We start from the raw sequence: 14,634 nt of genomic DNA, 5'->3' as shown, positions 1-14,634 counted from the left end.
CAAAAATAAATTCTGAACTCCTGCCAACGAGCTGAATTCCCAGTACAGAGCCTTCATTTCTGCATCCAATGTCAAAAGTGCCTGGCACACAGTGAGAAGTCCAGAAAATGTCTCTGAACTGAATGAAACAGCCTCCCTACCTGGACGGGCACCACGCCAGTCACTTCACAGCTGCACTAGGTCTCCTATCAGCCTCAATAAAATAAAGTGAAACACAGGAATGATCCAACGGTTAGATTCTGCATGCCAGACTTTTCCCTTAATGGGAAGACTAAGTAAAAATGTCAACACTCTCCAAATTAATTTACATAGAATGCAATTTTAATTAAATGCCAAAGCACTTTTACTAAGAACCCATGAAAGCTGTTTTAACTGCCATCTGGAAGAATAAACTGATAAAAAATGCCCAAGAAAATCCTCAAAGAAGAGTGGTAAGGGAAAACTTTATCTGATATTAAAACATTACAAAAATAATCATAAAAGTGCAATACTGGCACAGGAAGAAACAGATGAGACAATGAATGAATGGGAAACATGAAAAGAAAGTAAATTCTTCAAATATATGAGGAAGGCATAACAAAAGCATAGGAAAAGACTGTACAACAAAGGGTAATATAAAGATAAGTGATTAGCAAATGTGCCACACCCTTACGCACTCTCGCATTGTTTTTCCTGCTCAAAACCCTCCAGCCACAGCCACAGAGCTGGGCCTCTGGCCACTTTTCTGAGGTTACCTCCACCTCTGCTGACCTGCCCTGCTCTAGGCACCGGCACCTTTCTTCTTCTTCAAATATGCCAAGTGCTGTCCTATCCCAGAGCTTTCACACTTGCTTACTCTTTGATTTCAATGCTCGTCTGCCAGATGCCCACTGGGATCACTCCCTTCCCCGATTCAGCTCTCTGCTCAGTCACCTCAGGGAGGCCTTCCCAAACCCCCTTTCCAAAACCACGGCCATCACTCTCTAGCCCCTTGGTCCCATTTTCTCTTTCTGCACCTTATTGCCTGGCACTACCTGTGTTTTGTCTGTGTGATGAAAGATAAACTAGAAATATTGACCAAACCTCCACCTAGGTGTAGAAGGGTTAGAAGAAACAAAAAAAAGGATCAACAAATTTGATTAAAAATTTAAAACATCCTTGTCTTTAAAAAAAAAAGACTAAGCAACTTCCAGCCAAGATGGAGGCATAGGTAGACACACTGTGCCTCCTCGCACAACCAAGATAGGGACAAGAATTTAGAAACAGAATAACAACCAGAACTGACAGAAAATTGAACTGTATGGGAGTTGGACAACCAAAGAGTTAAAATAGACACGTTCATCCAGACCAGTAGGAGGAGCGGCGTGGGGCAGCCGGGCGGAGAGGGGTTGCAGCACAAAGAGCAGTGGCACCGGGCGCCTAAGGCCTCTTGGGCACATAAGACTGCAGCTGGCAGACCCCAGGCCTGGGGTGGCAACCAGCAGACTCAGCAAGGCAGCAATTGTGAAGTGAGGCACTGCATGCAACCCGGGGTCCCAGCACCAGGAAATAGAGCCTCAGGAAACTGACTGAAAACACCTGTGGGGGTTGAGGCACAGAGAGACTCACAGTCTCACAGGAGAGGTTGCTGGAGAGACCCACAGAGTCCTAGAACGTGCACAAGCCCACACACATGGGAATTAACACCAGAAAGGCCCAGTTTGCTCCAGGGAAGTGACGGAAGGAACTGAAATCTGGCAGAAAGCGGAGCAAGCACCATTGTTCCCTCTCGGATCCCTTCCCACATAGAGCATCACAACCCAACAACTTGGTTGTCCCGCCCTGGTGAACACCTAAGGCTCCACCCCCTCATACATAACAGGCAAGGCAAGACAAAAAAAAAATGGTGCAAACGAAAGAACAGATCAAAGCTCCACAGCAAATACAACTAGGCGACCAAGAGATAGCCAACCTATCAGATGCACAGTTCAAAGCACTGGTGATCAGGATGCTCACAGAACTGGTTGAATTTGGTCACAAATTAGATGAACAAATGAAGGCTATGCTAAGTGAAATGAAGGAAAATGCATAGGGAACCAATAGTGATAGGAAGGAAACTAGGACTAAAATCAATGGAATGGACCAGAAGGAAAAAAGAAACAATCAAACAGAAAAGAATGATGAAACAAGAATTCAAAAAAAATGAAGAGAGGCTCAGGAACCTCCAGGACATCTTTAAACTTTCCAACATCCAAATTACAGGGGTACCAGAAGGGGAAAAGGAAGAGCAAGACATGGAAAAGTTATCTGGACAAATAATAAAGACTTCCAGGAAGTCTAGGAAGCTCAGAGAAGCCCAAAGAAGTTTGACCCAAGGAGGAACACGCCAAGGCATATCATAATTACATTACCCAAGATTAAAATGAAGGAGAGAATCCTAGAAGCAGCAAAAGAAAAGGAGACAGTTACCTACAAAGAAGTTCCCATCAGACTATCAGCTGATTTCTCAAAAGAGACCTTGCAGAGAAGAAGGGGCTAAGAAAAGGCTGGAAAGAAGTATTCCAAGTTATGAAAGGCAAGAACCTACATCCAAGATTACTCTATCCAGCCAAGCTATCATTTAGAATGGAAGGGCAGATAAAGTGTTTCTCAGATAAGGTCAAGTTAAAGGAGTTCATCATCATCAAGCCCTTACTGTATGAAATGTTAAAGGGACTTATCTAAGAAAAAGAAGATAAAAAACATGTATAGTGAAGTGACAGCAAAATCACAATTATTAACAACCACACCTAAAACAAAAACAAAAACAAAAACAAACTAAGCAAACAACTAGAACAGGAACAGAACCACAGAAATGGAGATCACATGGAGGGTTAGCAACAGGAGAGTGGGAGGAGGAGAGAGGGGGATAAGGTACAGAGAATAAGTAGCATAGATTGTAGGTAGAAAATAGGGGGAGGGCAAGAGTAGTATGGGAAATGTAGAAGCTAAAGAACTTATGACACATGGACATGAACTAAGGGGGGGGGAATGTGGGTGGGAGAGGGTGTGCAGGGTGGAGGGAAATGAAGGGGGGTAATGGGACAACTGTAATAGCATAATCAATAAAATATATTTTTAAAAAAGACTAAGAAAATGTAGTCATAGGAAAATAAAAAAATAGGTGTTGTCCTTATCACTAGAGTTTTGGGGCAAAGATTACATTACATCCGTGTGAACTACTACTGGCCAGAAGACGAACCATAAAGACTGTGTTTCCAGGGACCATATGGAAAAACTGTGGATGCCTGATAAAAAGCAGAATTTTAATATGTCAACTCTATTTATAAGCCATAAACTAAAGTGAGTGTAGACACTTTCTAAGGTGTTCAGCAGACCACTCCCTTTCACCATTCTCTGAGCACACCCCCCAAGGAAAGACCCGAGCAGCCACGAGTGTGCCATGGGGTCCTGCCCCCATCACCCCACCTGGCTGCACCAAAGGCAGACACCTGACACAAGTGGGTATCATCAGATTCTCTCCCACTGAAATTTAAAACAGAGGTTAGGAGATCCTGGTCTACAGAGTTACAAGGCAGCCATGTCCCATCATGCACGCTGAAAGTCACACACAGCTGACCTGCTGAAGGACCAAAATGACAGACCACCTCAGAACGAGAGCATGCTACACACACAGTGAGTGGCACCTTCTTGGTTCGGAACCGCTTCCTGGTTCCTCATTCCACCCCTCCTGATGCCTAACAGCATTTCCTGCCTTGGAATACCATGAGATACCTCTGTATTCTTATGTTAGTAATATATGACCTTTCTTTCATTTATACTCTTAAGTTGGTATCTATTATTTCAAACTTTTAAACAAAATCTAACAAAGAAAAGATGGTTGGTTGCCAGAGGCAGGGAGCAGGGAGGGGTGGGCAAAATAGGTGAACTGGGTCAAAACAATCTTCCAGTTATAAAGTAAGTCCTAGTGAGTAATGTACCACATGGAGACTACAGTTACTAATACTGTAGTGTATATATTAAAGTCATTAAGATAATAAATCTTAAAATTTCTCATCACAAGAAAAAAAATGTAACTATGTGTGGTGACAGATTAATTAGACTTATCATGGTAATCATTTTGCAGTACATACAAATATCAAATTATTAGGTTGTACAACTGCAACTAATCTAATGTATGTTGACTATACCTCAATTTAAAAAAGAAGTGAGATATTAATAGAAACAGCTCTGGAAAGAATCCATTTTTTAAAAAATCTACTAGATTTTACAAAATTAAGAACTGAAAACTAAATCTTTGGATGTTTAGGTCATAGGTGATTACAATTTTTTGGTGCATCCATTTTTCTCATTTCACCTGTAAGTAAACATTACTTTTGCAACTTAAAAATGCTCTAAAATAGGAATGAAAATAGACTTCTGGCCAAGATGGAGGCCTAGGTAGATACACTTTGCCTCCTCGTACAACCAAAAAAAGAACAAAAATTTTAAAAACAAAAAACTACCAGAACTGCCAGAAAATCAAACTGTATGTAAGTCCAACAACCAAGGATTTACAGAAGAAACATTCATCCAGACTGGTGCACCAAGACAAAGAAATATGGCCCAAATGAAAGAATATATCAAAGCTCCAAAACTAGAACTAAGTTAGGAGGAGATAGACAACCTATCAGATTCCGAGTTCAAACCACTGGTAATCAGGATGCTCACAGAAATTGTTGAGTATGGTCACAAAATAGAGGAAGAAGTGAAGGCTATGAAAAGTAAAATAAAGGAAAATATACAGGGAACCAACAGTGAAGGGAAGGAAACCAGGACTCAAATCACTGGTTTGGACCAGAAGGAAGCAATAAACATTCAACTGGAACAGAATGAAAAAAAACAAGAATTAAAAAAAAAATTAGCACAGGCTTATAAACTGATGGGACAACTTTAAACATTCCAACATCTGACTATATAAAATACCTGTTCCTTGTAAAGCTGTTTCTAATTACCCAAGCTTTCAACAAACGTGTGACACGTTGAAGGTTACCATGTGCTGTAGGTTACTCTAGGTGCTGGGTCAAACAGTGAAACACTAGCCCTGCCCTTAAGAGGCTGGTCTAATGGAAGACAGATACATACGCCAACAATTACCATGGAGTATGACAGAGGTGAGCACAGGGTCCTGTGGTACCACTGACAAGTCCTAACCCAGGCTGGTGATCGGCAGAGGGAAGCACTCTAATAAGTGCTGCATATAAGCCCTAATGGAGTGATCTCCCTTTGAATATCTGAGACACCTTTTGGAGCTTCTGTTCTGATAAACCCAATTCATGCATGAAAAACTGTCATGTAGGTACAGGTGATACTCTTTATTGGTAGATTTCACACTATTACTAAAATCTTTTGTAATCCCAAAATTAATACTCCTAGCAATTTCTTAGTCATTCACAGGTATGTCCAGAGTAGTAAAAACTTGACTCTTCTGATGCACATGTTCCCCGCTGAGGCAAAAAAGGTGGTCCCTGTCTTCTTACTTCAGTTCTCAAACTGTAAACAAGATTGCTCATCAGGGGCCACCTAGTGCCACATCTTTCATATGGCTTTTTGTCGGTGATTTTGCTGTTGAAACTAGCTGGCAAGCATGGTGCTGGAGTATTGTCCAGTGTTCCTAAGCACAAGAAGGTTATGACGTGCCTTATGGAAAACATGTATATATTAGATAAACTCTGTTCAAGTATGAGCAGGTACTGTGGGCAGTGAGCTCACTGTGGTAATCAGGATGCTCACAGAAATGGCTGAGTATGGTCGCAAAATAGAGGAAGAAATGAAGGCTATGAAAAGTAAAATGAAGGAAAATATGAATTTTCCTTTATATTGGCAGTGAATCAATAATATAGAAAAAATAAGGAGCTTTTAAACAGAAACACATAAAACAAGGTTATATACTATTGAGCAGACAAAAATGTAACCAGTGGCTTGCAGGAACCTGAGTCTGTACTACCCTAGGCACAATGGTTCACTATTCACTTGTTCAGTGTTCAGACAGAATATAACTAGTGCAAATGAAGAGACTCAACTGTACTTATCCTTCCCTTAAGAGGGGAAATCTATCTTAGTCTTCATTAGTGCTTCCTATGAGGTAGGCATTACTAAACATTTAAGTCTTAACTGGGAAGTAAATTAGTAAGGTATTTTTTCCCCCTGTGTGAGTGCCTTGACTTCAAAATGAAGTAAGAACCATACAGTTTAACAAAGGCTGGACACTAAAACAAAACACTTAATTTTATATGGTAGTGACTTCTTTGTGCAGCTTCAAAATGACCAACAATGGCTTTTACCAACATACTTACCATTTTTGTTCTTCAGATTAGGGTCTGCTCCACTTTTTAGAAGCTTTAAGGCACACTGCTTATGAGCCCGGTAGGCTGCACAATGCAAGGGTGTATTTCCTAACTGATCCGAACAGTTAACATCAGGAGGACTGGGTCTGTTGAGCTAACAATTAAAGAAATGCAATGCAGAATTATACATCAAAGACAGACTTTCTCCCATAAAACACATGCAGGTATAACAACGTTCAGGTGAACCCCCAAACCACAGAGCCTGACACAGAGCAGGCTCCTTGGCACTGGGACCATCAGCGACTTCTTACTCACTAAACCAGCCAATGCATGTCATTCCCCATGCCTGTCCTCAAGATGCCATGAAACCTCAGGTCCCATGCTCCCCCGACAACAGACACCACACACTACACCAGTGCCAACCCACCCACATTAAGATGCCACTACGATGGTTTGTTTCTGCCAGTCTTGCAATTTGCACAGTGACAGCAAATTATGACTCAGTCGACCGGAGGGTCACTGAGAAGAGTTAAAACCATAAGTGTTAAATGTGTAAATGTTGAAGTTCAATTGAATTTTTTGTTCCCAGCTCACTTCTTTATATAGTCTCCATTTCACAAAGTTAAAATATGTTTCAGGTCCTATGTTTGGAAACCAAAGAGGCCTTTCAAATGAGCTGAAATAACTTGAAAGCAAATGTTAATCCTTCAGTGGTGAATTTGGAGCCAATTTAGAGTTTCATGTTTAATGAGACTATGCGGGAAATGGAAACTGGAAAGTAGGTCTCCTAAGAAGAAAGAAAATGGGTAAAGCTTTCTGTCTGTTCTAGTATGATATAAACATTCCAAAATAGTGTCCCTTCTTCGTGTGTTACTTTCTAGAAGTAGAGCATACCTTTCAAAAACCACACATCCAAGGTACAAAACCTTATGCCTTTATAGGATCCTATACATTAGGCCTCACTTTTAAATTGTCCTTACATTAAGTACTTGCCTGGAAGAATCAAATTCTTACTCCATCACTTTTCAGTAGGGGGTGTAGATGCATATCAGAAATTCAGAGAAAAACATCAACATTTAAAAATGCAGCCTGAGTAAACTATTACCATGTGAAGTGTTTTTAGATACCTAAAGACTTTTGTCCTATTATTATGGTCTTGAGTATTTTGGTCCCACAATTGTACTGAATTATAAAGTTAATAATAAAAATTTTCCTGAAGGGTAAAGAAAAAAATCATGTTTTTTTTTTTTTTTACCAGAGCTATGAGTTCTGCTGTTTTGCCTTCTCTTGCTGCTGCTAAAAGTAATTCCTCGAGTTTTCTTTGTTGAGTCCTTTCTACAGCTGCAAAAGGAAAAATATATATGTTACTCTACTTCTAGTCAGGCTCCTATTAGCAAATTCATTACAAAGATGTATGAAGAACAAAGCGACCCTGGTGAGAAAGGCAACAATATTTTGAACTGCAATTCCAATGCAGTTAGACTTAATTGTTATTCTCATTGATTTCCACTTTGAATTCAGATTTCACCTGCTTTTAGTTTCAAATGAATCTGTTTTCAATTCACAGGTCTTTAAGTATATTACTCACTACAATACCTACCACAATTAATTATGAATGATTTTTCTATGCTGAAATAGTATTACATATCTGCCTTGGAAAGACAGATAAGTGGGGAGAGGAGTTCATCCTTATAGAACCTTAGAATGTTAAAAGTACTGGGTTGGCAAAAGAGTCGTATGATTTTTTTCCATAAAATAAGACATTTTTCATTTTCACCAATAACTTTATTGATTTGGATATTTTGAGTATGTCAACTATCTCCCTCATATCTTTTTTTGCATCTCAAATAATAAAGCACAATATGCTGAAAATGGTATAACAGCTGTCACATTACAATCTGACAAAATTGTTTTGAATGAAGTTAAAGACAACTAAGTGCTAGTACAGTCATCTTATGGAAAAAAAAAGAACTTTTTGGCCAACCCAATAATAATAATAAATAGCACTAATAGGAAAATGTACAAACAATATAAATGCATTTAGATTTATCCTTCCACATAATACAAAGTTATTTCTTTAACAAATACTACAGCACTTATTGAGGCACCAAGAGTTTAAGGAACTTAACCGAAGTCACACAGCCAAGAAGTAGAAGAGCTAAGGTTTGAACTTGGGCAGGCTGGTTCCAGAGTCTATGCCCTTGTCAGTACCCTAATGCTGCTTCCCAAGTCATTCTTGCATGGAATGAGAGCAATTGGCAATCTGATTTAAGAGACTGTAATATGTAATAAGGGGTCACTTTGTTAGATTTGAATTGCTTTGGCGAACAGAAAGGCTTAGTAATCCCACTTAAAATATGTACAATGTCGCCCTGCTCAGTGGCTCAGTGGGTCGGGCATCATCCCGCAAACTGGTGCCATTCCAGGTCATGATGGCACATGCCTGGTTTGCGGGCTGGGTCCTCGTCTGGGAACGTGCAAGAGGCAACCAATCGATGTGTCTCTCACACGTTGATATTTCTCTCCCCCACCTTCCCTTCTAAAAATAAACAAAATCTTTAAAAATAAAATGTGTACAATGTCCTGTGCAAATGCTGAAAGGGGCAACTATAAAAGGTTTCTCAGGTGTTCCTGAGAAATAATGAGTATTTGTTAAGAGTTAGTAACTACTACATGCTGACTGTCGCACGAGATGCCATGCGCACCACAGCATCTCCACCACTGGGAACACATCTCCTGAGTACGGAAGTAGCTGGAACTAGTTTAGCTTCGACTTAAGAAATTACTAACATTACTATATACCATCATCTTCTATTCTCATGTTTTTATTATTTCCACACCCAGATCACCCCCCTTCTACATCAGAGGAAGGTGGCCAAGTCTCTACACAGGCTGGGAACACCTTCTCTTGCTGGGGTTCGAGCTTTTCAATCTTTCTTCTCACCAGTTCGATGGCTCCTGGACTGTGGGCTCCCTGCAAACAATCATGGCCCCGTCCCTCCTGCACCTGCCTCCACCACTGTGTGTATTTCCCCGGCCGTCACTTATCCCCTCAGTCCCTCTGCAGGTCAGGTACCTGTTCTTACTCTTCTGTGGATTCGAGGCATTTATGACAGTCTGGCATGATGCATATTTGGCCAATATATATTTACTGAATAATCAGTGTTTTAAAATGTTGGTTCAGACTTTAGGGAAGGGAGGTAAGAGGCACCCTACTGTTTCCTTCTAGATTGTCTCAGCTCATAAGTGAAGAAAAATAGAGATGTGGAGTTGAAACCCTACAGATGTTTCTGTCCTGTGTTCCTGGACATTTCTTGTACTCTGTCATTCAGGGCACTGCAGCAGGACTGTTGACTGAGCCAATAAAAAACAAATATCCCACTTCGGGGAGGTGAGGCTTCCAGAGTGCTGGGCTGTTCCATGACGTGAGTGCAGTTTACATGGGTGTGTTCCATTTGTGAAAACAGTGATCTGTACATTAAAGAGGTACACTTTTACTTATACATTTTACACCTGAATATTTTTTAAAGCAAATACTCCATCTAAAAATCATTTGCTCTATAAATTTTAAATTTAAACTATAAACTTTTTACCTTTCTTTTCAACTAGAATCCAGAGTTAGTAGGAATCACAGAAGTCATGGTCTAACTCCATCCTGACGAGACACACACACACACACACACACACACACACACAGTAGGTTAAATGGTAGTGCACTTGAAATGCAGGTGAGAACTGGGCAAATGCTCTTCACTGATGAGCAAATCACCATTAGCTGTCTCTATTGTAGTAAATGATTCAGGCAAGAATTATCAATAAATGCTAAAACCAGTGATTAAAAGTTTACTGGTACCCAGGATACACACATGGTCTCAATTTTCCCCCCACAGATTATTTATTACAGAAGGGGCAGGGTACCTTTACAGTGGACCACCAAGGGATCGAAGTTAACTGTACCAGTGATGGAACAAAAGGACATCACATACCGCCTATGTGATACACTCGTAAAGGCCAAAACCTCGCCTATGTAATATTCCTGCCAAAAATGCATATCCTGAACTTAATTATATGAAAAGAATAAAACCCAAACTACAAACAATTCTACAATTGCCTTGATTTTCAAAAAGGTCAAGATCATAAAAGACAAAGTCTAAGGAACTGATCCAGATAAAAGGAGACTAGAGTGATGTGAAAATTAAAATGCAATGTGGGATTCTGGACTGGATCCTGGATTGATGGGAAAGAACTCTGCAAAGGACATTATTTGGACAACTGGAAAAATCTGATTATAAATTGTATATTATATAATAGCATTATATTAATACTAAATTCCCTGAAATTGATCACTATATTGTAATTATGGGAGAAAACATCATTTTCTTGAGATAAATACTGACACATTTAGGGCTAAAGTATCACTAGAGTATCACTATGTCCGCAAATTACTCTCATTTCAGAAAAAGAAATTAAAAGTAAACAAACAATATTAAATAATATATAAAAGGATAAGCCAGATGTGGCAAAATGTTAATAATTGGTGAATCTAAGTGAAGGATGTATAGGAGTTCACTGTATTCTTAAATTTCCCACAGGTTGGAAATTTCTCAAAATGAAAAGAAAGCCAAGTTATACATAGAAGAAGGCATTTCTCTCTGACGCCTGCCAAGTGGTAATCTACCCTCTCCCAAATACCAGTTCTGCCATGTATACTGTGTGTTTTGCCCAAATTTTTGAGGGGAAAAAGAAGGACACGCATTATACACTGGTAGTACTAATTCCATATCTATCTGTTTTTAATTCTTTTGTTTATGCTTATACGCTAGAAATATAACTCTAGAAAGTAATGGCAATATCCGTATGCAAAATTATACCTTGTAATACAATAATCAGTTTTGTTAAACTTTTTAAACTGAACTAAAAAATTAAAACAACAGGTTTTTTTCCTGGAAATCTGGGCCAAAAACATGGGTGCACATTATACATGGCGAAACACACCCCTCCAACCATGAAAACTCATGAAGTCTTTCAAGGCAAGGCAAGCCATTATTACAGCACATTGGACCCAAAGGCCGCCTCCCTGGCATCGCAGGCCCTGGTCTCCTGCAAAGATGACTACCCTCCTCCAAACAGCTCTTCAGACACTCAAGTATGACTGTGTTGTGTCTACCGAAGTGTGTCTTTCTGGGGTGAAATATTTCCTGTCTCTGCGTGCACTGTTCTATGACATGGTTTCTGGTCTACCTACGGGCTGGGAGTGCTGCAGATGTGCTCCTGCAGTCTGACCCACGCAACTCGAGACCCACGACTAATACATACCTGGCTAGGGTGATCTCATCAGCAGGACCACTTGATTAAGCTCTGCTTCTATTTTCCAGACTAGAAGCGTATTTGCTGATAAGTCAAAGTACCCAGAAGTCAACTAAGCCCTGGGGAGGTCTTGGAACATGTTGCACGACCGGCCACAGTAAATGACAACCTACAGGCTAAACTAGCATTCCAGTCTGTCGGAAGAACCTCATGTCTGGGTTCTCAGCTTGGTACGATTACAGGACAGAACAGGATCCAAAGCATTACCTCATCCTCCCAATCAGATCACAATTCACTAAAGGGCAGGGTTCACATCTAGTATGCTTCCTCTCCCCCAAATCACATAATACAGAGTCTTGTAGAAGCTGTTATATGTCAATTTGCCCATTGAAAATGAGCCACGGTAAACATAAGAGCATGCTCAGACATGGATCTAAAGATGTCTGACAAGCAGACGTTTTGTAACTACAGAACAAGTGAGATTTTAGTTCTCAAAGCCAACCAGAAAGTAATAAAAAGCAAGATCTTGGTTTCTACATAGCTAAAAATACTAATAATGAAGAAATCAATGACCTTAAAGATACAATATTTTCTTGCCCTTCTCTGATTGCCATGGAAAGAAACACAGATGTGTGTGAAACTATAACTCTAATTCAGTATCTTACAGTAGTAATTAAGAACCCTTTTCTTCCCCACATAGACATACTATCAAAAAGTAATTACAGCAAAGCCCTGGCCATTCAGATGATAATCCTAATGCATCAAGGCTTCCCAATATAAGCATCAAAATATTTGATCTAGAATTATTAGAGAAATTCCTCTTAGTTACCGCAGACTCATGTCTTAAGTGCAATTTAATCTTTGAAATTCATAAGCATGAAGTTGACCCATCAAGAAGTCACTAGTAACTGGCTAACGGAAACGGCCACAGCTGCCTTCCCCAGTATGAAATGACTCCACACAGCTATGCCTCTTCACAGCTTCTCTGTCCTGCACTTCTGCGCTCCTCCACCATCATTATTCCGCATCCTGTCAGCTATGCTCCATGTCTCTAATTCTCTACTTTTAATTCTGCTGGACATTTGACACACAGATTATTAAAACTTGCCATGATGTCGTATCAAGTTAAGAGTCTGAAAGCTTTGAGGAAACTTTCATACAAATAGCTTTGTGGCTAAGCAATGACTCTCAAATTACATTATCTTTAGAGCATAAGCTTGGTGCCATCCATTTCGGCAGGTTAGAAGCATTTCTACTTATATTCTGAACCTTGACTATAACGGAAGTAAATGCTGTTTATGGTAAGATCCATAATACTTACCTTCCAGCATGCTTCTAATTTCTTTGTCATGAGTGACTTCTTTTGCTCTCTGTCCACTCCCATTGACAACGGTAGGATCAGCATTGTATTCTAAAAGAAGCATTACCAACTCCTAAAAAAGAGAAATTATATTTAGCTATTATTAAACTAAGGCTTTATAGTATTACAGCCCTTTCACAAATTACTAATCACTATTGAGTTTCTACAATAGCAAAAGTACGATGCAGGAATTTCGATAACGTACCATTTTTGTCTATAGTAAGTGAATAGTTAAGTAACTACAATAAATTGAATATTATAATTCAACTAATTATAATAATAACCGGTGATTGCCTAAACAATTGCCAATCCACAATTAACAAAGACAATGTGAAAACTATAATTGAGTTTTAAGTAAATTATCTGTTTATATAACCAAATTGACTCATGTGATCAAACTAATGTACGTTAACAAAGATAGCATTTAAATCTTAGCAGATAGTACATTCATTTAATGTTATTCTTCCAAAGCCTGTTGAAAAAATAATTTCCCCAACAGATGCAGATTTTTAAAATTAATTTTGATGTTTTAAAAAATAGAACATTATTTTCTAAAGTGATATAGACTGAAGACTATATACAGCAGACTAGTGCCGCTGGTGCAGTTTAGTCACACAACCTAACAAGACGGCAGAAATGGAGCAGAATGCAGGCCATCTGCAGGAGAGTACTAGAGACCCGATGTTCCGTTTCCCAGCACGAGCGACACCAGGGAGGGTGCTGGTAACACATGCTCTTTAGTCCTACACTAAGGCAGGACGACAGACAGTGCTAGTCTAACTTCTAGGATGATGGTGCCATGACATATGTGAAGTGACATCACATATCATTACACCTTATACTTTCCCATGAGTTTCAGTTTTCCTTTGGCTCATAAAATTTCCCGTATTCTTTTTAAAAATTGTAGTAAAAATGTTTAAATACAACCTAAAACACAAAGACAGAAGGAAGAAAACAAAATACTCATTGTTATTGTTATTGAATGGTCACTATAATCATTTTGGTGTATTTCTTTCTAATCATTTTTCCTATGCTTGAGTTTGAGGCATTCTGAAACAATGTCAGCTACATGACACAGTTGCCTATGCCACACCCCTCCCCGTCCTCCAGCATGTCTTCCCAGGGTTACATGAGGTCTACTTGCAGGTTTCTCATGGCTCAATATTATTCCCCAGTGTTTATGAATAAAGAAATGGTTAAGAAGTCTAATATTTTAATAAAGTGTATTCTTATAAAATATCTTAGCATTTTCTACCATTCCAAAGGTAACATTTTGGAAGAAGTGTTTTCATACTTTATGTAAAGGGTTCATATTAGTAAAGAAAGTAGAATCCACAGAATGATAGAAAATACTTACAATCACATATCTGATTAAGGAAAGTGTATCCAGAATATATAATAAACATTTTACAACTTGGCAATAAAAAGACAAATTTCCCAATTTAAAATGGGCAAAGATAAAGATGAACTAATCAGAAAAGAAAATTGAAAAAATAACTCCATTTATGAAAGTATCAAAAAGAATAAAATGCTTAGGAATACACCTAACCATGGAGGCAAATGATTAGTACACTAAAATTACAAACATAGCTAAAAAATTTAATGAAACATAAATAAATGGGAAGATGTCTAGTGTTCACAGATGGGAAAACAATATTAAGATATGAACAATACCTACCAAAT

The 14,634-nt window shown here is 39.0% G+C and overlaps 1 protein-coding gene across 2 annotated transcripts in view; it reads right to left on the bottom strand.

Moving 5' to 3' along the window:
• Positions 1-14,634, bottom strand: part of OSBPL1A (oxysterol binding protein like 1A) — a 208,100-nt gene that overhangs the window by 147,094 nt on the left and 46,372 nt on the right. For both annotated transcript variants that reach the window (XM_028523968.2, XM_036009197.1), the window contains exons 5-7: positions 12,913-13,024; positions 7,540-7,625; positions 6,294-6,438 (exon numbers count right to left, since the gene is read on the bottom strand). In XM_028523968.2, the coding sequence (XP_028379769.1) occupies positions 6,294-6,438; positions 7,540-7,625; positions 12,913-13,024 (343 nt within the window). The remainder of the gene's footprint in view (positions 1-6,293; positions 6,439-7,539; positions 7,626-12,912; positions 13,025-14,634) is intronic.

This window comes from Phyllostomus discolor, chromosome 9 (genome assembly GCF_004126475.2).
Source record: "Phyllostomus discolor isolate MPI-MPIP mPhyDis1 chromosome 9, mPhyDis1.pri.v3, whole genome shotgun sequence".
Lineage (NCBI taxonomy): Eukaryota > Metazoa > Chordata > Mammalia > Chiroptera > Phyllostomidae > Phyllostomus > Phyllostomus discolor.
Note: the sequence above shows the minus strand (reverse complement) of the source record. Positions and strands in the feature narration are given on the sequence as shown.